This window comes from Trachymyrmex cornetzi, unplaced genomic scaffold, assembly GCF_001594075.2.
Source record: "Trachymyrmex cornetzi isolate Tcor2-1 unplaced genomic scaffold, Tcor1.1 scaffold122, whole genome shotgun sequence".
Classification (NCBI taxonomy): domain Eukaryota; kingdom Metazoa; phylum Arthropoda; class Insecta; order Hymenoptera; family Formicidae; genus Trachymyrmex; species Trachymyrmex cornetzi.
In genome coordinates, this window is record NW_017295784.1 from 29716 (window position 1) to 51485 (window position 21770).

At 35.9% G+C, this 21770-nt stretch overlaps 3 protein-coding genes across 4 annotated transcripts; 1 reads left to right on the top strand and 2 right to left on the bottom strand.

Annotated features, from left to right (window-relative positions):
• Positions 1 to 1285: 1285 nt before the first annotated feature.
• htk (AT-rich interaction domain hat-trick) lies at positions 1286 to 11278 on the bottom strand. Its single transcript, XM_018520396.1, has 7 exons — positions 11084 to 11278; positions 9057 to 9496; positions 8739 to 8984; positions 8255 to 8459; positions 3338 to 8162; positions 3049 to 3189; positions 1286 to 2840 (listed from the first exon to the last, which is right to left on the bottom strand). Exons 1-7 carry the CDS (start codon positions 11087 to 11089, stop codon positions 2797 to 2799), a joined length of 5907 nt encoding a protein of 1968 aa, XP_018375898.1. The 5' UTR covers positions 11090 to 11278; the 3' UTR covers positions 1286 to 2796.
• A 2636-nt stretch (positions 11279 to 13914) lies between these two features.
• Positions 13915 to 16586, top strand: Art1 (arginine methyltransferase 1). Of its 2 annotated transcripts, none has more exons than XM_018518986.1 (2): positions 13915 to 13986; positions 15209 to 16586. In XM_018518986.1, the coding sequence occupies exons 1-2, from the start codon at positions 13921 to 13923 to the stop codon at positions 16289 to 16291; spliced, it is 1149 nt and encodes a 382-aa protein (XP_018374488.1). In that variant the 5' UTR covers positions 13915 to 13920; the 3' UTR covers positions 16292 to 16586. The 2 variants fall into 2 exon arrangements, with proteins under 2 accessions (XP_018374488.1, XP_018374497.1); XM_018518995.1 differs by lacking the exon at positions 13915 to 13986 and adding an exon at positions 14011 to 14498.
• Positions 16587 to 16955: 369 nt separating this feature from the next.
• On the bottom strand, positions 16956 to 20438 carry Sec10 (Exocyst complex component Sec10). The gene is made up of 6 exons (XM_018519055.1): positions 20106 to 20438; positions 19420 to 19863; positions 18534 to 19111; positions 17969 to 18457; positions 17384 to 17891; positions 16956 to 17301 (listed from the first exon to the last, which is right to left on the bottom strand). Exons 1-6 carry the CDS (start codon positions 20136 to 20138, stop codon positions 17203 to 17205), a joined length of 2151 nt encoding a protein of 716 aa, XP_018374557.1. The 5' UTR covers positions 20139 to 20438; the 3' UTR covers positions 16956 to 17202.
• Positions 20439 to 21770: the final 1332 nt, after the last annotated feature.

Sequence of the window (21770 nt, forward strand, 5' to 3'; positions counted from 1 at the left end):
ACATAAATATTTGTATAATTATATTGTATTAAAAAGTAATTTTGCGTAAGTTTTACACAGATGTTAATCTGTTTATCTTTGTTTGCAAGCTATAATGTAATAAATAATATGTATAACAGATTTTTAATATAATTTGCAAAGTTATTTCCATTTTCATTCTACCTTCGGTACATTTTAATATATTCAGAATTTATGTAAATAAAAATGCAGGAGTAGCAACTAATATACGAGAGAACGTTTTTTTTGTTAAGATAAGATTTATTTTTATTCACTGACACAGTTAAATGTTATGTGAAACAATGGTATTTTACTGTTTGGCGATGCAAATTCGCCTTGTGCTTATCATTATATACTATTTCACATTATATGATTTACAGGGAGAATAATTATTTTCAAAAGACAAGAGAAAGAGAGAGAGGATGCATTTGTTACCTTTTTAATGTTTATCATAATGTAGTATACTGTTGATGTTTGAAATCGCAATCATATGCTGCATTCATCGCTTTAAGTGATAATCTGGATTATCAAACTATACAGAATAGTGTTGAGATTCGATAAAATATTTCATCATCAACTATCCAATTAATAATAATGTACATAATACGTCTCTATTAATTATCTCATATTACATCGATATGTTTCCTCTTAATCATCAAAATTTACAATTTCGATTACAAATTAATCTTTAATCTAGAACTTGCCATAAAATAAATTATAAAGTAAATAACACAATCAAATAATTACATTATAAATGAATAATAAAAAATGAGTGATTATCATAGTAAACATTGCACAATTATACTATATTATTTAAGATATTTGCATTTCCATATAACACAAATTATCGAGAACAAGATTTGTGTTAACATCAAAAATGCATCCTCTAGTCTTCTCAAGACAAATATATGTTATTTCGCGACATTTCTGAAATGATTATACAAAATGCGTGGTCATGTCAGACTGTGCGATAAACTATTAAGTTTGACTTATATTCATACACACGTATTGTAAAACTATGTACAATATATAATGAAGAAAAGCTAATGTCCCGCGTTTTTTTCACACTTAAACGTAATTGCGTTCTCACATCATAGAGTTCAAATTGATCTCTTTTTATAAAAAATATATATTTATATATATATATATATATCTAAGAAATTTTATAGACATACACATACACGCGTACACACATACAATGTATGTAAGTATTAAGAGAGTACATTTATAAAATTTTGTTATCTTTTCAACCTATTATATATTTTTTACAAATTTATTTTCATTATTTGATTCATATTTTAGCATTTTTAGCGATGCGTTCTTACAATTAACTTTCACTCTTTTTGCATTTGTCTAATTTCTCTAAACTTGAAGCACTCTTCGACATGTGTGTTGAAATACAAATATAAATGCATCTCTGACGAGTTTCCAATACGTGACGTACGACACTAATGAGTATATAATAACTATTTAATGATGATAGACAAAGTACAACGGTAGCTAAATATAATATGGAAATCAGTAAACCAATAGATATATAGTAGATAAAATATCGTTGAGCTGCGTTCACGATTACTGCAGTCAATTATGAAGAGAAAAAAGAAAATGTCTTACATCCTGATATATATATATATATATCTTTTCACGGGAAATATATATATTTATTTACGTATATCGATATGTCGAAGCTGCGGTTTACTTAGAGCTATGAATGCTTCAAAGCGATCGATTGATCAATTAGAATAAAGAAATCTATGTTTTAAAGCGTTTGTAACACCAAATGCATCGCGACCAATATCGATCATACAAATCATATATTCTTGTATTTTTTAATAAAATATCATTTTTACAAAGTTATATACATAAATTCAAATAGACATAGTATTCTTTCCTTTTTGTCTACCAGTTTCTAAAAATTGCCTTTATTTCATATATGCATATTAATATACAAATACTTTCTCGCCAATATTTACTCGTACAAACATATGTATTTATGTTCATACCCACAATACAATGCTTTACGAAATTTTGCTAGTCTTTAGTATTTACACTTTTTTGCTATATCGAAGACGCAGCATTTGACTAATTCTACAAATCCTTCTTATATAGCTTTTATCTTTTCCTCAACACTTTGTGAAAACAGCTCAACTGCAACCGATATAATCGTACTCGAGAAACGGAAGTGACAGCCAGCTTATATAATTATTTGTTCCCCCAAGATGTCTTTACAGTAACGTAAGCGATAACGCTTTCTCAGCCTTTTTTTTTAGAAGCAAAAAAGGGAAGAGAAGTAACAAAATAAAGAACATCAGTTTTCATCATTTGTACTTTGCATTCAAACGTGTGAAGTCACAAAATGAAATAAAGAGTTTTAGCATTTAAGGTGTTTTCTAACAAGAGATTAGATTGATAAACAACAGGGTGATTCACTGTGTTATACATAATGTACACTGTTAGTTACATCGTGCTGTCTTATCCCTTGCTGGAAAACGCCATTAAACTAGAGATAGTGAACGCCCTTAAAGAGAGATTAACGAAATATGTAATGTACAATAACACAACTATATTGTATATGAATGAATTTATGGAACAAACGCCTTCTTGCACTATATCTTACGACTATATCTACAGTTTATTTAAATAAAGATTATGGACAAATGTTAATGTACCTAAGCAATATTACACAGATAAAAACTGTCATGAATTGTCTGGCGTGATTGCATGATGCCCGTGCCAATTGAATAATGCTTACAATAGTCCCATTTAGTACTCGAAAGAATAATCTTTCAGCGTTGTCTATCACGAACAAGCCTGCTGCATTTCTGCTTTAGCTGCTTTCATTGCTGTAAGAGAACATTTTTAGATTAATTCTACGTCAACGAGACAGATGTAAATGAGAATGAATTTTTTTTCGATTATATGTGGTCTATGTTTGTAGCAAATGATATTATTGAGTGATACATGATATGTTATAAAAATAAAATTGTAGTCATGTGGAGTTATTAACATTACTTGGAGGGAAAGTATGAAAGAATATCATTAGATTTTTACCTTCTCGCTCTCGTCTTCTTAATTTCTTTCGACGTCTTTCTATAGTAGCAAGTTCAACCTTTACGGCATTATATGTCTTACGTAAGTCGGATAATTTCTGCTGTAGTACAGCTATCCTTTGACTACCGTCCAATTCAGGATCTGTGAAAATACAATATATAGCAACATATAGATTAGTTTTAGAAAATATTTTTGCTCAGGATTATAAGCAATCAAATGAGCAAAGATCCTCACTATATTTAACATGATCAGATTGTGCAAACAAAAAAGTATACATTACTCAACGTACCCAATTCGACATAAAAATTGTACTTTGTTGGTCTCGGTGATCTTGACGAGTAAGTACTGAGATCGGGAACGTTGGTGATGGTGCTCGTGTGATTCGTCGGCGTGTTGTTGACACTACAGAGATTGAATCCCTCACTAGTGTCATCGCTGTCGCTCCCAGCTCCATATCTACCATGCCTACCGTTCTGTCTGCCGGGTTTCTTCGGAATCGTCCCGCCGCCGCTGCCACTGTTACCACCACTGCCACTACCACTGCCATTGCCACTGTCATTGCCACTGCCACCGCCACCACCATTGCCGCCACCGCCACCATTGCTACTGCTACTGCTGCTACTGCTGCTGCTGCTGCTGCTACCGCTGCAACCAGTGCTGGCGCCAACGCCTACGCCAATATCAACGCCAACACCGACGCCAACATCGACGCCGACACCAACGCTAACGGTGCTGTTTCCACCACTGCCGCATTCTGAATGTTTTCTGTTTCTCTTGCGTTTCTTGGGTGACTGCATGTCATCGACTCCACGTTTGGCGGGTGGCTTAGGAATCCTGTCCGCAGAGTTATTTTCAGAATTGGGTAGAGCGTCGTCTTCGCTGAAGCTCGGTCCTTTGCCGGCGCTATCATTGTCCACCTCGGAATTCTCGCGATTGAGCTTGATGTTATCTTCGGACATCGGCGACGAACCACCGGTTCTCTCCTCCCTAGGTGAGCCTGAGATGTTGGAAATGCTCGAATCGGGTGTCGTCGGCGGTGTATTATCCATCACCGGCGCGGCTTCATTGCTCTCACGTCGTTGTGATGGCATTAAAGCCATGTATTGATGTTGATGATGTTGTTGCTGTTGCTGCTGTTGCTGTTGTGACTGTCGCATGTTTAAAGATGCGTTTTGCTGCGTTGGCAGCGAAACCGGCATCGACGCTTCCACAGTCTTCGGCAATGCCATGCTGAGGGTAGCAACGGTGCTGCTGCTCGTTGTACTTTGACCCGAGGTCGGCGCGCTCGCGAAAGGCATTTCCATCAGTACTATACTGTTTTCCGTGACTTCATTCTTCGGCGAACTGCACGAAGGATCGATATTGGCTTGTTCGATGCTCTCGGACATTGGAGCCGGTGAGCCAGGTATCTCCTCTTCGCATAGCAGCGAATTCATCGTTTCACCCTCTTCATCTGTCTTCAAAACGGGTGTTACATCGGTCTTGAACTCAGTACACTCCTGCTCTTGCTGCTGTTGATGGACAGTTTGTGAAGTTTTCAATACCTGCGATCTCGCGTATCTCTCTTGCGTATTTTCTATGCGATCCAATTCCGCTTGTAGCTTTACGTCAAAAGTAGACGTTGGTACTTTGATGTCTTGTGGTTCTTCGTTGTCTATTACGAGCCTTTGTTCGGAATCACTACTATCTGTGGAATCTATAATATCTTGATTAATTTGTTTTTTACGATTCTCAATTCTTTCTCGGTCTTTCTCTTTCTGATCCGTTGCTTTATATTCTTCTTCAGGCTTTTTATCAGATATCTCATATCCGGCATTTCTCCAACTTTCGTCTCTCGTGGTATCTTGTAGCTTAGTCTTGTGTTCAGCGACTACTTTTTCTGATAACTTCTTCGGATCTGCTTCTTTCTTCGATTTCGATAGTTCTTCTTCTTTTCGCTTAGGTGCATTAACCACGCGCATAATCTCTCTGCGGAAATTTTCATCATTCGTGATTTTTTCCTGTTCGCGTTTTTTATCTACCTCGGCCACATTATCATCTTTGATCTTTGATATATCCGCATCTTTGCCTTTTTGAAAAGTAGCGTCTAATTTCTTAGACACTTCCTTCATTGTCTTCATTACGCGCGAGTCATTTTCCTCGTCTAAAGTCTTCTTGGTATCTTTAGTTTTGCTTCTATACGCCAACGCGGCCGATAACTTTTCTTCTATTGTGGATGTTGCCGGCAGCCGTGCGCTTATAGGAGCTGGCGGTATCATGATCGACGATGGAACCGGAACGATATCGAGCAACTTGGAATCCAACATTTTCAATTCTGATTGTGACTGTCCAGCTGAGACTTGACTTGGTAAAGGCTTGACTTGGCTCTGTTTCTGATCCAGGATATTGGTGGATTTATTACTAGTGCTCGTATTAATCGGCGTTTCTTCTTTCACGCTTTCAACTAAAGTGTTTGCTTCGTTCTTGCTCGATTCCGCAGTGTCCGGCGATTTGCCGCTTTGGAACTGAATCTCTTGTTGATATGTAAACACATTTTCTTGTTCCGTCTCCGATACCTCGGTCTCTGATATTATCAGACGGTCCTCGGAATCTTCGCGTGTACCTTCATCATCCGCCGGCAAATCGTTAAACAAAAGATTTAAGCCAGATACTTTATTACTAGATTCTTCCGCGATAGTCGATTTCACTTGATTGAACGATAATGTGGATGTATCACACAGTTTGTTGAAAACGTCCTCACATGATATACACGATGCGACCTGTGACGATTTGTTGGGAGCAGTCGTCACTGCTTCGTGCGTATCGTCAGACTTCTTGCCGAACAACTTCCTCGGCTTCTTTCGAGAATCGTTCTCCGGTAGTTCCGATTTCGTTTCCTTTGCTACCGATGCTGTAACAGGCGTTTTTTGCTTCTTCTTCGGACTCTTCATCTCCTCTTCGAACATCCTCTTCTTCAATTTATCTTTATCACTGTTGGTGTCTCTTTTATTTCTTACTTCAAACTCGAATGGTTCCGGTTCTTTAAATTCATATATGTCTTCCGTGTTTTCCACTTTTGTTTCAACAACTTCTACCTTTAGAGACTCGATAGTTTTCTCTAACTTGGGTGACACTGTGATCGCGGCCACGTTTTCCTTCTCGTCCAACTTGATTTCGTCCTCAGCCTCCATTCTAATCTCTAACTTGACAGCTTTGTCGAAACCTTTCAATTCAGATCGTATTTGATTGAGATCGAAATCCCGACCCTTCGGTTGCTCCTCTTGGTCGCTATCAGGTTCAGATTTGATGCCTTGAGATTTACCGGGCATTCTTCTTAAACGCCTACCTTTACGTGGTTCGTCCAAGTTGTCTTTATCGTCCTCAGCATCACTGGCATCATCTGTTCTAATTCTCTCTTCTGCTCTTCGCTCCTTCCGTTTTCTTTCTTCCGTCTTTTCTCTTAATCTGGTTTTGGTTTGCTCGGGCTCGGTGGTATCAGACTCGTAACCCTCACTATCCTCGCTTTCCGATGCGACAGATATATCCGTATGTCCTGAGGTTCTCCTGGTTCGCCTACGATGTTCTATTCCCGATAACTCTGCATTTCTAGTTATCCTTGTTGGTCTATTGGCGGGTGTGGCAGGACTCTTAGTTCTGGAGCTACAACTAGCGATAGACAGCGGTGTAGTGGATCTAGGTTGTATTGTTTCCTTGTCTTTCTCTTCCTTCTTAGTTTCCTTTGTAGATGTTGAAGCTGATTGAACGGCGCTAGTCGAAGTAGGAGCGACGCTTTGCGCTCGGCGACGACTTTGAGTTGCGTTAACGCTTGAAGCACCTTTCAACTTATTGGATGAATTCGTGCTGGGAGTTTGAGGCCTGGGAGTTGCTTTGATGCGCTTTACTTTACCTTGAGCTTGCGTAATATTTTGAGCGATTCTAGACGCTTTGATCCACTCGTCATATCTGTTGTTCCAGCCTGTGTAATGTACAAGATACATTGGCTCCGGACCTTCCTTCTCTATTTCGATAACTTTTGCTTCGTAAGTAACTTTAGATTCGTGTGTTGGACCATAATATACTATCAATTTATCGCCACACTCTACGGGACCCTTATAGCAAGGGGCGGTCTCTGTAAGCTGTTCATCTGTGCGTGACTTTTCCGTTTCGCATTCTTTACGTTTCCTTCCTCGTTTCTTTAATTCTTCATCTGTTAAACGTCGTTGCTTAGACACCGTTTTCTTATCAGCCTCTCTAGATGGTGTTCGAGTTTCCCTTCCTTCGGAAGCACCTTTATTTCTCACAGTATCATCTTTTGCCTTGGATCTCGTCTTGGTGGCTTCTTCCTCCTTGACTTTTTCATCCTTCTTTTCTTGTTTCTTGGTTTCGGTTTTCTTCTTCTCAGTTGCCTTCTTCTTGGTGTCTTCTTTACTTTTTGACTTGGTCCGACTGGATGATGTAGTTGTAGTACCACACGAAGTAGGAGATAATGCAGAAATTTGCGTGGTCGGTTTTTGCGATTTTTCATTATTGGATGATGATTCAGTATCTACTTCCACGTTCACATCGCTCTCCTGACCACTACCATTTCCCTCAGGTTCTTCTTTCTTTTTAATTTTAATTTCTTCTTCTTTCACTTGTTCCTTTTTAACTTCCTTCTTCTCTTTCTTCTCATCCTCCACGACTTTCTTCTCATCTTCATCCTTGTCGTTTTTCACTTGCGCTGGTGTTGGCGGCGGTATAGGAGTATTTCTGTCTTTGTCGCGGATTAGACTTCTTCCAGGACGTTGTTTACGCGTGCTACCTCGCGGATGGTTCACCATGGTGCAGCCTAATTTTCTATAGAAATCTTCAAAGGAGTGTAAAACCTTCTTGTAAGCCTGTTTCACAAGATTGTACAAAGACGTCGAGTTTTGCATGGAAAAACCAAGTCGTCGTGTTACAGCTTTCCATTGATTCTGATTTGTAACACGATTATAGCCACCCAGTTTGTAGACCGCTCGGAAAAGCCGATACAAGTCTATATCCTCATTTCCAATCATCGGGCAAACGTTTATAGGTGTGCCGCGATCATCCATAAATTTATACAATTGAGCCACAAAATGATCTTTTTCTTCACGCGGTTCGTCGTCCGAACTCTATAAAAATCATATTCCATTTTATGTTCCGTTCAATAGTCATTACATAATGTAAAAGAAAAAGCAAAAACATAAATAAGTAGAAATCTTACATCTGAATCAAGTTCTCCATCGTAATCGCTATTGCCACTAGAAACAGAATGCCCAAACAGGGAATCCCTGTCCCAATGAGGTGGTAACTCATTTTTCTCTAAAAATAGCAGCGCTTTTTCTACTGCAACCTTCAAAGTACTGTTTTCAACTTTATTAACTAATTCTTTTGTGAATTCTGTGGCTTCCTTTTTGGGCACTGTATAACTAAAAAAAATTATATAAATATTTATAGTAATTTAACAAAATTTAAGATAATTCAATAATAATATTAATAAAATAAATGATTTTATCAAATCAAAAGCATACATTTTTCATTAATATTATTATTGAATTGATAAGATTATTTTCAATTAGACTGCTGTTAAATATGCCATTAATATATTTTTTTCATACAGCACATACGAAGAAAATACATGTGCATATGTGTAAATATGCACATATTACAATACAATCAACACTTTATAATAAAGATCCTTCACTTACTATCTGGCATCTTTAAACGAGCGCACTAGATAATCATCTCTCACTCGTATTCTTACAGTATCTTGAGCAGTAGGTGCGACCACTAATCCTGGAAACCAATTATCCTTCTTCTTTTTATCGCCGAGTTCCACACAAACCACTCTACCAATCTCTGGTTCAGTTTCCATTCCTTCCTTTGCACCTCCACTGGAAGCCGAGTCACGAGCACCTCGTGGTGGACTGTCTTCATCTTCGCTGCTTTCATCCCTGTTGCACAAAAATTTTGTGTATTAGACAATTATTAGAACTTTTAGGAACATGTTTCTCCACTACACTTACTGTGCTTGCCTTGATCGTCTGCCCCTTCTACCTCCAATTACAGGGTTCCCAAAGTGCTCCGGATGAGTCAACGGAAGTTGATCCAACGTTTCACTTTCTGCAAAGTGCCGTCCACTTTTCAGACAAAGCGCGGTTCTTCTCAATGTCGTAATATCTCCATCGTCAAAGACCACAGTATATTGACTGCAGTCTTGGATTTTTGTAATCGTAGCTTCCACAAGTTCTTTTCGATCGACATGTTTGACTTCGACGGAAGCACCTACTCTTAAAGTCCCTCTTATTTGATCGTCGGCAACTGTAGCAGTTCCCAAACCTTGTGGTTTATAAGTAACGCGGCATTTTACCGATCGTACCACTTTACGGATTTTTGCTTCGCAAAAGGCACCCTTATATTTAGCGCTAACTTCAGTACCCACCGATAGGGATGGTGGATCGTCCCCCTGCAATAACAATAAATTTAATTATATATTAATGTTTAATATAAATATTATATTAATAATTTTCTATACATCAGAATTTGTAACACAAGTTTATCAAGTAGTGTTTAATAAATTAATAGACAAGTAATAATAATAGTAAAATCAAAGATGTATACGAAAATGAATTATCTTTTATATTGTATTATATATAACATTATTATAATGTATATTACATATCATATTGTGTAATGTAAATTAAACCTTTTTAACTTGAGACATTTGACTGTCGTTTACAAAAAAAAACCAATCTTTTTTTTTGGAGTAAAGTGTTGGGTTTTTTAATGTTTTTGCACAGTTTACAATTTATATTCCAAACAAAATCACTGATTTCAATTTCACTAATAATGACAAAATAATATTAATGTACACACACACACACGCACGCGCACGCGCGCGACACATATGCACAATAAAATTCTTTTCATACAAAATAATTAAATAAATTATATAAGTTAAACAGAAAAAATAAGATAATAAATAATAAAAAAACAAATTCATACTCTAAACTATGTTTTTTAATATTTTCTCCACTTAAAACAAGTATTTTAATTTAATAACTTCAAATAAAACAAAAATAAATCAAACATTCTCAAATAAGTACAAAATATAACTGAACATCAACATGTATATGTTTATCTCAAACATATTTGAGGTTTGCTCTTACATAGATTAATTAGTTTTTATTTAAAAATCAATTGATTTTTATTTAAAAAGTTACCACATAAAGACAAAATATGTGTACCATATGTCCTAATAATAATTTTAAAAAGCCCAATTAACTCATGTATGCTTGCATTATAAACAGCGATGGAGCGAAGAACACAAGTATAATACAAATAAAAAAGAGAGACATAAATAAAAAAAAGGAAAGCTAACAATAACAAAAAACGCATACACTTTGGTAGCCATAGTCATCCCACATAAATGCCTTTCACATTTAATGTCCATCTCTAGATTAACTCCGTTTTAAATTATTTTTTACCTTTTTCTAATTCTTATAACTGAAAAAATATAAAAATTAAATTAAATCGAGATTAACGTTGATCTCTATATCAACAGAAATGGACAAAAATACGAACAGACTACATGAAAATTTTCCCACGCATCCACGAGAGAAAACAGAAGTTTTCAGACCTCGTGAGATACATTTCCTACATGCGACAGCATTGCGTCAGGAGATTCGCGCATCCGGGCTCATCTCCAAAAGATAAAAAGAGAAAGAGGGAAAGGAAGGAGTAAAGGTGAATACGTATAGGTACATACGTGCGTGGGCGCGCGCAGAGAAGTGGAAGGGAGCGAGAGAGAAAGAGAGAGAGAGAGGGAGAGATGAAAGAAGCGCGAACGCGTCAAAGCGGTATGGCATAACGGACTCTGTAAAAAATATGAGAGGACAAAGTCAAGTCCACACGGGCATATATAGAACGAAACGCAAGCTTCCACGGCTACCGTTGTTGCTACCGTAATTGCTGCTGTTTTTTTGCTGCCATCGTTCTACGCTCTCTCCCCCCCCCCTCTCTCTCTCTCTCCCTCTCTCGCCTGTTTACTCACCAGCATCTTCTAGGCCTCCACGACGTGGATGTTAAACTCGATCAGATCAGAAACACTAGCGGGACATTAGAACAAACGCACATAAAACTTGCATCGTCCTGTACGTTCTTACTGTTTTGATGGTGAGGCAAATAGGACGCAGGCAGAGAGCAGTACTGCGACACAGATCGCTGACCCGTTTTAAGAATATGACACTTTCCGTAACAACCCCACGACACAAATGCGTACGAGCTTCTGTTCTCAGCCCATTTCCCAGCCTAACGAGACTATTTATCAGCCATCTCGGCCGATCTCATCGGGTCATGATACGACGATTTCTGTAACGTCGTCACATCGAAAGGTAAGAACTATCCGGAGCACGCAACAGCACGCAACGAACGTATGCGCCGTAGAGAACCGCACTGAACTGTACAACACCGTATACTACGCGTACGGCGTACGTCGCGGACTACCACCGGAAGCCGAACGACGAACCACACCCGGAAGTAACGGGCGATTTTTTTCTCCTTCGCGCGACCGCCGTCTGCGCGAAAAGCGAATGCACGCCACTCGGAGAGATTCGATACCGAAACGGCGCGACGCATATGCGCCTTCGCCAGGGACTTGCCAGGGACGTGTCAGCGATGGAATCTGAGGGTGCTTTACGCCGGGCCCGGATAAAGATCCTCGGGAAACTTATCAATATGGTATAGAAACAACAACTATGAATGTCTTCGTCAATTCGGAAAATATTTATGTTCACCTTGAATGAATAGACATTATATTGAATATATTGGAATTTGATTAATTAGAATAAAAAAATTTATTTATTATTTGATATATTCACCGACGAGATAGTATTAAAGACTGATATCCTTTACGGGAGTTCACGTTCTTATTAATATTGTAGTGATTAAGAGTAAAAAACTGATAACATTGTATTAATTTTATGATTTATTAGTTTTGTAGATGTCTTTATCGGTGTGTACATTAATTTAAAACTCAATAATATTCAATTTTTCTTTAAAATTGTGATTCCAATATTATCGTCAAAGTTTGATTATCAACAGAGATGATAACTGCAGCGAAAAAATTGTAATTTTTCGGCAATATATAGGATATTATAGCTTTACAAATAAACATATTAAATTTATGGAGCATTTGTGTAATAAAAAATCACGAATTTAATAATGTATTAATCAAATATTTATGTTAATAATAGCAAATTTATATCAATTATCGATAACATTAGTGTTTTTCAATTTCCGAGCCTTTTTTATACCGTTGAAAATTTGCCGAAGGTTGACGATTTTTATTGGTGCGACCACAATAGAAGGAATTAGGAATAAGGAATAAGGATTCCAACCTATCAGAAACCGTGTATTCCGATATATCCGATATCTGATAGGTTGAAATCTTTATTCCTTATTCCTAATTTCTTATTTCTTCTATTGTGTCTGAACCTTAATATAATATCTTGTCGGTGATATATTTTACTTTAAAAGATTTTATTTTATATGCTATAGTATACGTCACGTGTACTATATATTTCGAGTAAAATTTTCCTCAAAGAGGAAGTTTTGGAACGTAGTCTATCTGTTCGCGTTGCTTGCACTTTCTGCACTCGGTATCTTTGCTTTCTCTCTTTTCAAGGCCAAATATATATCTATCTCATTTTAAGTGTAAAAATATTTGGAGATTTCATTCAACGCGAACAGACCTATTGTATTAGAGGTGCATTATGGCTTCTGCACATTGGACGCGGAAACGCTTGCCGCGTCAAAATGAGACGCGGTAACCAATGGACACATTAGGAGCTGTAAGCTTATTGGCTACTGCATCACATCCTGCCATTACCTCCCATACAATAAATTATTAATAAATCAAATACTAGCATTTTACTGCCGCAGTGGGCTGAACACGAAAAGTCAGCTTTATTTTGAAGCCTGCGGCACACTTGTTTTCCTGCTGAATTGCAAGATCTGCTGGATTAGATAATATAAAATCTGAAAAAGTTTAAGAGGAATTTTTTTTCAGAAATTTTTATTAAAAATTCTTAAAACTATTATAAGATTTTATAAGAATTGTTATGTATAAAAATTCTTAAAAATATTACGAGGACAAACTGAAATTTGTATTAAAAGCCGATTATTTTTAAGCATGATTTGTTTCTCTGCGACATTGGATAAGTTCAGCGAATACAATGGGTGCGTCAAGGTGCATTCAGGGTATCGATCATGAAACTTTTTTCCTAGGATGAAAAGTGAAAAGTGAAAAATTTCTCCATTAACTTCAATGGTTAAAATTTTCACTTTTCACTTTCCATCCTAGGGATAAAATTTCACGATTGATTCCCATAACGACAACAGCTCACTGAGCCCTCAGTAAGCTCTTTCATCTGATTGGTCTATATTTTAGGATCTACTGAAATATGCCAATCAGATGAGAGCTCAATGTAGCTATTGTGAATCCCACATTTCAAGTACGCTGGGTTAAATTCGTTCGGAGTGATCCCGAGCAGCTCCCGAGAGACAAAACGAGAACAATGCTAATATTTCTACAAAATCGAGCTGATTATGCAGTGCATTCGCTTAATAAGTTATCAATTTTCTCTAAGATATTTACAAATATTTTTAGATTTACATGATATGATTTTGTTTATATAATTAATAATTTTTTCATGGCTTGCTTTTGAAAAGAATCGATAAGCCGTGAAGTATTCTCGAAAAAAACAAAATTTTCATATTTGCATGTCACGATCGCGATTAGTGAGAATTGAGAAATACTTCCCACACTATAAGTGACTGGTAGTGACGGGCCTGGGCGATGATCCGGTCGTCTGCTGTGACGCAGTCAAAATGGCGACGAGTGATGAAGTGCCGGTAGAAATCAAGCAAAATCGCGTGTGTACCACGGAAAATTCGGTGAGTTTTATGGAGTGGGTTGTTCAGTAAAGTAACGGAGAACTTTACCTCTAACGGGCTATTATCCACGCATCGATACGCTCCGTAAACAATAGATGCGCACTACCGGAGTACAAAATAGCTAGGACATCGGCTTTGTCATGATGAATATAGTCCTCACGCGTCTCGCACAGTAGAGATGCCCGCGAGGCTGTCGGCGCGAGTTGAGAATCACGTTGTCGCGATACATTTTCTGAGGCGATTCCGCGATTAAAAACATTAAATAATCCTGGCTACGGATACGCGGTTATCGAGAAGAGGGAGATTCGCAGTACTCGAGAGACATTCTATATAGGCCAGCGGAAACGATATAGCAATATCGCAGAATAGAGCGCGTGCTGGCAGGATATCGACTGGCCATTCGATTCGGAAAGAGACGCCATTTATTTTGGCGGGCACGTGTATTGTCGCCGGCGCGAGAACGAGTTCGTTGGACTATAGACCCTACGCTAATCGTACTTATGAACGTCATTGTAAATTTATTACTTAAACTATATTTATTTCTGTAGTATAAACAATAGTTGTAGGGTATGTGTGTGTGCTTTATACATTTATACAATGGAGTGTGATGACCGATACGTTCCTATGTGATTTACCTATTTTTTCCATACTGAAGCTAAGCATTTGTCGTTATTACATTGATTAAGTGATATTAAGCAGTGCAGAGCACACATGTCTACGTACCTGTGTTTTTTTTAGTAAAAACTTCTTGCACGATTCATCTCTTTACTCCTTTTCTTTTCATGTTGAAAAAAAAAGGATAAACTGTGAAAGAGGTTTAGGTTGAAAAAGACAGATATCATGAAATGAAGCTTTTTCCATTGTTATAATACAATCTCAATGAGATTATAAAATATTGTATTTTATAATTTTTATAATTCTCTGTCTGTAATCATATTTTTACTCTGTTTAGCCTGGTTTTTTTAACTATTTTAAGCTTTCAAAAATTGTGGAAAAATTCAGAATTATTTTTTAATATTTTTATTACATTATTAAATAGTTTTACTAAAGCCATTCTTTGTTTCAAAAAAATTTGAGTAAAATTTTACTTGTGTACCAAAAAGACTCTAATTTACAATTTTACAATTAATACTTATAAGCACACGATAAATTAAAGAGCAAAATAATTTAAATAGATTATTTGAATGGTCGAACAGTTTTTGATTCTCTATAAATATTACAGACGTCAGAAATGGAATCCATGGACATAGCAGCAGAGCCTACTACTGTGAATAAAAATGTTAATGCACAATCCTGCAGAGAATCCGTATCTGTTGATGATATGACATCAAGGGACTATTACTTTGATTCCTATGCTCATTATGGAATACATGAAGAAATGTTAAAGGATGAAGTACGCACTGTAACTTACCGAAACTCCATGTATCATAATAAACATCTCTTCAAAGGAAAGACAGTTCTTGATATTGGCTGTGGTACGGGTATTCTCTCCATGTTTGCAGCTAAAGCTGGTGCAGCCAAAGTCATTGGTATCGAATGCTCCAATATCGTTGAATACGCAGAAAAAATAGTAGAAGCAAACAATCTGTCCAACGTTATAACGATACTTAAAGGAAAAGTCGAAGAGGTTTCATTGCCCGATGGAATAGAAAAGGTCGACATAATAATATCTGAATGGATGGGCTACTGTTTGTTCTACGAATCGATGTTGGATACAGTGCTCTTTGCCAGAGACAAATGGCTTCGTGAAGATGGTATGCTCTTCCCTGATAAAGCGACTCTCTTCATTTGTGGGATTGAAGATAGACAATACAAAGACGAGAAGATCAATTGGTGGGACGACGTATATGGTTTTGACATGAGTAGCATAAGGAAGGTGGCCATTAGCGAACCGTTAGTGGATGTTGTCGATCCAAAACAAGTTGTTACAAATGCATGCCTAATTAAAGAAGTTGATCTGTACACAGTAACGAAGGCCGATCTTGAGTTCTCGTCACCGTTTACTCTTCAAGTCCGCAGAAACGACTATGTCCAAGCTTTAGTTACATTCTTCAACATCGAATTCACAAAGTGCCACAAACGTATTGGCTTTAGTACCGCACCGGAAGTGCCATACACACATTGGAAGCAAACCGTCTTTTATTTCGATGAGTATATGACAGTGAAGAAGGGAGAAGAAATATACGGCGTATTCTCGATGAGGCCCAATGCCAGGAATTACAGAGATTTGGATTTCAGCATTGAGTTAGATTTTAAAGGGGAGTTGTGCCAAGTACACGAGACTAACAACTACCGTATGCGCTGATATATAGTGGACTGCGCGTCTCTTTCCACTTTTTTCATAACTCATTAAAAAGTCATTTAATCAAGCTGAAGTCGATTTCCTACAATATGGAACTATAAATTGTCGCGTTTAGACAGCGTGTATTGACGACAGTATGTGTACTGTCAAACTCTAGCAGTTCTTTAATTTTAAAAGACATGGAATGCTTTCTGATTAGATGTTTAATATGACTTTTATAAATATTTTCTTCTGTAAACGTGCAAATATCTGAATAATTATATTTATAATACTAAATTTAAACGAACAGCAGAATATTGTAATAAACAAAAACGCGAATTTTTGCGCACAAATAAAAGCAAATTTTAAATCTATCAATCTGTAAAAAAAAGAATTCTAAGTATGAAACATGAAATGTTTTGGCAATATTTTACACACACTAACATTAAAAGAAACTACTTGTAATTAATATCTCTGATATATAATAAAATATATAATTGTGCGCCAAAATTCTCCATCTTTGTTATTTTCTTTTATGTTATTAGACTTTATTTTAATATTATCTTATCAAAAATTGTGGAACGCATGATATATATATACATATATATATATAAAATCAGAAATTTAATTTAATTAAAATTTTCATATGTCTTGTTATCTCTAATCAACTCATTTATTGTGACTTGTCAATAAAATAATGAATAGGGTAAATCTATTTTGAAGAGTACTATTTTCTGCAAATGCTATATATTTGCCAATATAACAAGATGAACGAGCCTAAAGGCGAAAATCATATTTAAAAAAATGATTAAAAAATTATTTAACCATGATATTATTTGTTTTCATATATTTGGTAGCTAGTTTAATCATTAATCATGGAGAAGTAGGCTGAGCATGAAGTATTTTTTGGATTTTTATTTAAGCAGAGTATGTCATTAAGTTGTTATACCTTTTAAACAATTGGCTAACTTCTGTGTCTTGTAATCAGTTCTTAATTGAATAAAATTAAGTAGAACGGTACGATCGAGTGTCATCTGTAATCATAAAAAAAAAATATATATATAATATATATTTCTAAAAATATATTTCTTGAATACAATACATTATACAACATACCAACTGCTCTCCTGTGCAAACTTGTTTCAGATTTTCCGGTTTAACCAACAGCAAGTTGCACAAAGCATGCAAAGTATCAAAGAGATTCGTAACAAATTCAACCTCGAGCTCTTTAATGCACTTGCGATATTCATTCATGTCGCATATCGCGCACATAGCACCAGCGGAATTAAATTGAAATTGTTGTAAATGATCGTAAATGATTTTGTGGAATCTAATTCCTAATTCCTTAAGAGCGGTATCTAAATGCCTGCCGTCCAAGGTGTTTCGTATCAGCCGTATCATACCGCTCACGTACTGTACCACTACTAAACAGGCTGGAGTATTTACAGTATCCACATCGGTTTCCGGCTTAAAATCAGTCTTTTTTTGTTCGCTTTGTAAATATACTTTTACCCAACCTACAATTGCGTTTATGCTTCTGTCTAAGCCGATGTCTAACTTGACATCTATTTGCTCTAATACCGCTTTTTTCTTCAACAAACAATCGGCGTGTTTGGGTGTCGAACTAAAAAAAAAAATAGTATTATAACTTGTATTGCTATTGTAAAAAAAGCATATCAGATAAATAAAAAACTTGCGTACATAACAAGAGGCAGTACACTGTCGTTGAATTGTTCCTCCAAAAGTCGGACAATAGCATTACACTGATGTACTACATTGAAGAAATGAATTTCTGGTTGAGTCCTACTCTCTGGTATCGGTACACTTTGTAAGCCCAATTCCAACGCATAGTCTACATGCTCACTTATTAAATATTGTAATAATATTTCCAAGATCTGCAGTGCATTTGTAGATATATCAACAGATTGCGAAAGTAATTGACATCTTTGAAACGCGAGTTTGCTTCTCTGTAGTATCGCGATTGCTAGTTCTTCCGATAAAAATGTCTCGCCTCCGTAATCTTCTATTTGAGCAATATTTATATTCGTTCTTGCACCTAATACAGCCTGCAAGTCTCTACGTAATTCTTGAAAGCCACCCATTTGCAATTGCTTTTTCTGATGATTTTTGGATTCGTAATATTCTATAAGTAAAGTTGCTGACTTTTCTCGAAATGCCTTCGTTTCGATACTAAAATAATCAATAATAATCATTGGCCAGCTCTATTATTTCTAGCAGCATAATTCTAAATTATGAACACACTTACCTAATATAAGTATCTAAATACTTCTGAAAGATGTTTCTAGTAAGTTTGGCAAGATAAGTTTCATCAGCGCCCATATTGAAGACCTTCAGATCGTTGGACAGCTTAACAGTCCTTGTATACAGATCGTACAGATTTTTAAGATATTTTTCGGAATCGTTTTTGTCAGCTAATTTAGCCACCGCATATTTTTGAAGGCGCAGATGGTATATGTTTAAAACAAACTTAGCCATCACTTGCTCAGGATTAGAGAACACCTGTTGCATAAGCTTGTGATACTTTGTACACATAGGTATGACATCTTGAAAGACATCTTTTCCACCAAAGGAACCCATTTGACTTTGTTCTATAAACGCATCGATGCACTGAGAGTAACCCTTGAAATTTGCCAGAGTGCTCGCCAATTCCCTCATACGCGGCGCATCTTCCCTGTTGTGTGCTCTTACAAATTCCTCGATTAGATTCCGTTCTATTTCATCATACTTGACACCAATTTTCTTCTTGGCGTGTTCAAATTTTTCAGAGGGAAGTTCCTGAGCTATGAGATGGAGTTTTTGTATCACATCCGCAGCATCGTTCAACTGTAACAAATAACATTGAATAAACTTTATTAATCAATTTAAATAAACTTTATCAAACTTTATTTCCATATATCGTTTATTTACTATGATATAACTAAAAAAACAAAGTTTTCCAGAGAATATGAATTTCAACATTCTGAATTATTAAAATTTTGAAGTATAATTTTGGAATATATAATAAATTATAAAGGAATAAATGTATGCTTTTTTAAAGTATATTTTTCCTTTTTTTCCTTTATGTTTTACTTTCTTTTTCTGCAAGTAAATTTTTTAGTTGTAAAAATAATTTAATTATTTTCTATCTTTACCGAGGATTTATCTGTGAAAATTGGGTCTGTTAATGGACCAGGACTTAAAAATTCCGAAAAGTGCCTCATTAATTTTTGAGCCTCAACTGCTCTTGCCCTTGGTGTATTGACACTTTCCAACTGATCTCCCAGATGTAAGACTTTAGTAGCCACGAGATTTATTCTCTCATCTAACTGATGAAATAACTCAATAGAATGTCGATTTCTCTCCTGTAATTCTAATATCTCAAACGTATGTCGAGCTTCTTCTTCCTTCAGCGCAGCTTCTAATTTATCGCATTTCTTTTGCTGACGTTCTTGTAGGATCTGTAAGTCTTTAATTGCTTGCAGAAAAGTCTCGTGAACGATAACTGGATCAAAAAATGTCTTTCCTCCATCTTTCGTGTTATCATTGACAGTTCTCCAAGCTAATCTTTCGACAAATTCTTCAGGGTCAAATGGATCCTGTGAAACAATGTTGCAATCTGTTCATGATAGCTTAACATGATAATGCACAGAAATTTATAAATTATATGGCATTAAATTTATTGCATTTATTTAAAAAAATTAAATGTATTGAAATGACTAGTTCTTGTATAAGCTGATCTCATATATTAAACTTAATGACTAATACATAAAATCATGTAATATCGAAATAAATCGTGAAATAAATCTTTCAATGGATGAAAAAAAAGATTAATCGAAACCTGCTCCAATTCCTTCATATATTGTTGCATCATTTTGAAACAGTTTATGCTTGCAGAGCAGCATGAAAGAAAAAATTAGGTTAGATTGTAACACTTGAGCAGTCCAGAAAAGCTCACAGGAGCTGCGATTATAGAACGACCATCGCTGTTTGTTCGTTATGAGTTGATGTGTGCATTTTTAATTTGTCGATCGGTCTCGCATTTCTCGGATTGCGAAACGTGATCTATGTACGATTGATCACCGCGTTCAACAATACGCACAAGAATGTCATTCTTAGTAAACAAGCTCGCCCGCCAGATGTCAACGTGGCGCGATTTGTGATGATTCGCGCCCTTTAAATTTGTAAAAAAAAAACCCGTTCCGCTGACGAATTGCCACGAGTAGTAAACAATGAATCACAAAGAATGCAAACTCATCCATTCGCGTTATTTGCAGCTATAGCTCAAACAAATAACTAATTGCAAATTTCAAATCGCGCATAATCTGACGTAGAGCGTTATTCATAGTTCAATCTTATATATTTATAATTAGATTTCCTTTTAAGAGTTCCATATAATCAAAGAAATAGTGAACAGAGAACGGAGAATAAAAATTTCAACCTATCAGAAATCATATTTTGTGGAATACAGTTTCTGATTGAAATTCTTATTTCTGTTCTCTATTCCTTTGATTGTATAGAGTCCCTTGGGAGACACAAATATTATTCTATCCTTCTTATAGCTTTCAATGAACAATAAAGATAGAACAATACACTTCGATCGTACTGTACCTCCTGAAAGGAGAACAGCCTATTTTAATCCTAATTTAATAATTAAAAAATTTTTAGATAAAAAAAAATTTACGATTTTAAAATATAAGCATCGCCAACAATTGATTCGTCAGGTATACCAAGGTATGCTGACAGATAACGAACATGTATAATGCCAGGCTTTACACGTCTTTACACGCCCGCATGCATATCATATGCATATATCGTGTGTGCGTGACGTGTCCAGGTGATAATTACGAAATGACCCTGAATGTCCGTGGAATTTGAAGAATGCAATTTTTCGTTTAGATATAGCTGTTTATTCATCCGTATATTTTATTATAATTACAGTTACTATACCTGTAACTTTTCGAATGCCATTATATCGTATACCCGTCACAAATAGCCCTCTCACACGATACAAAGCTACGATTTGGATTATATGTAACTGTAATATCTCTTAACTCGTATAAAATATCCTCGCTTTTCTGCTCGATCGGAGCTAGTTCGCAGATTATTTTTGTAGATTCTTGGATCGCATTTGAACTATGTAAAAAAAGCATAACGAGGATCAATGATAAAATTTAAGAAAACACAAACGAAGATTTCGCCACTCCATCGTTTGGCTGCGCGTGAACAGCATATTTCTTAAATATATTTTATACATATACATATATATATATATGTATAAATATATATATATACATATATATAAATACATACATGTAGGTACATACATATATATACATATACGTATACACACGTAACGTACACCACGTATGCGCTCCAAGTTAGCATTGAAATAGTTTTGTTATTATAAATTACATTATATCATGTGTGTGTGTATATATATATACATATATGTATATATGTGTATATACATTATACATATGTGTATATATTCTACAGAGAAAGA

Excerpts from the sequence above, each read along its gene's own strand:
- htk (XM_018520396.1), bottom strand. Across the intron at positions 8,985-9,056 it reads AGACGATCAAGGCAAGCACA|GGATGAAAGCAGCGAAGATG; the intron begins GTAAGTGTAGTG and ends TTTGTGCAACAG. Across the intron at positions 3,190-3,337 it reads CAATTTTTATGTCGAATTGG|ATCCTGAATTGGACGGTAGT; the intron begins GTACGTTGAGTA and ends GTATTTTCACAG.
- Art1 (XM_018518986.1), top strand. The coding sequence starts at position 13,921 with ATGGCGACGAGTGATGAAGTGCCGGTAGAAATCAAGCAAAATCGCGTG. Across the intron at positions 13,987-15,208 it reads TGTGTACCACGGAAAATTCG|ACGTCAGAAATGGAATCCAT; the intron begins GTGAGTTTTATG and ends TAAATATTACAG.
- Sec10 (XM_018519055.1), bottom strand. The coding sequence starts at position 20,138 with ATGATGCAACAATATATGAAGGAATTGGAGCAG. Across the intron at positions 19,864-20,105 it reads ATATGAAGGAATTGGAGCAG|GATCCATTTGACCCTGAAGA; the intron begins GTTTCGATTAAT and ends ATTGTTTCACAG. Across the intron at positions 19,112-19,419 it reads TTTTCACAGATAAATCCTCG|TTGAACGATGCTGCGGATGT; the intron begins GTAAAGATAGAA and ends TATTTGTTACAG.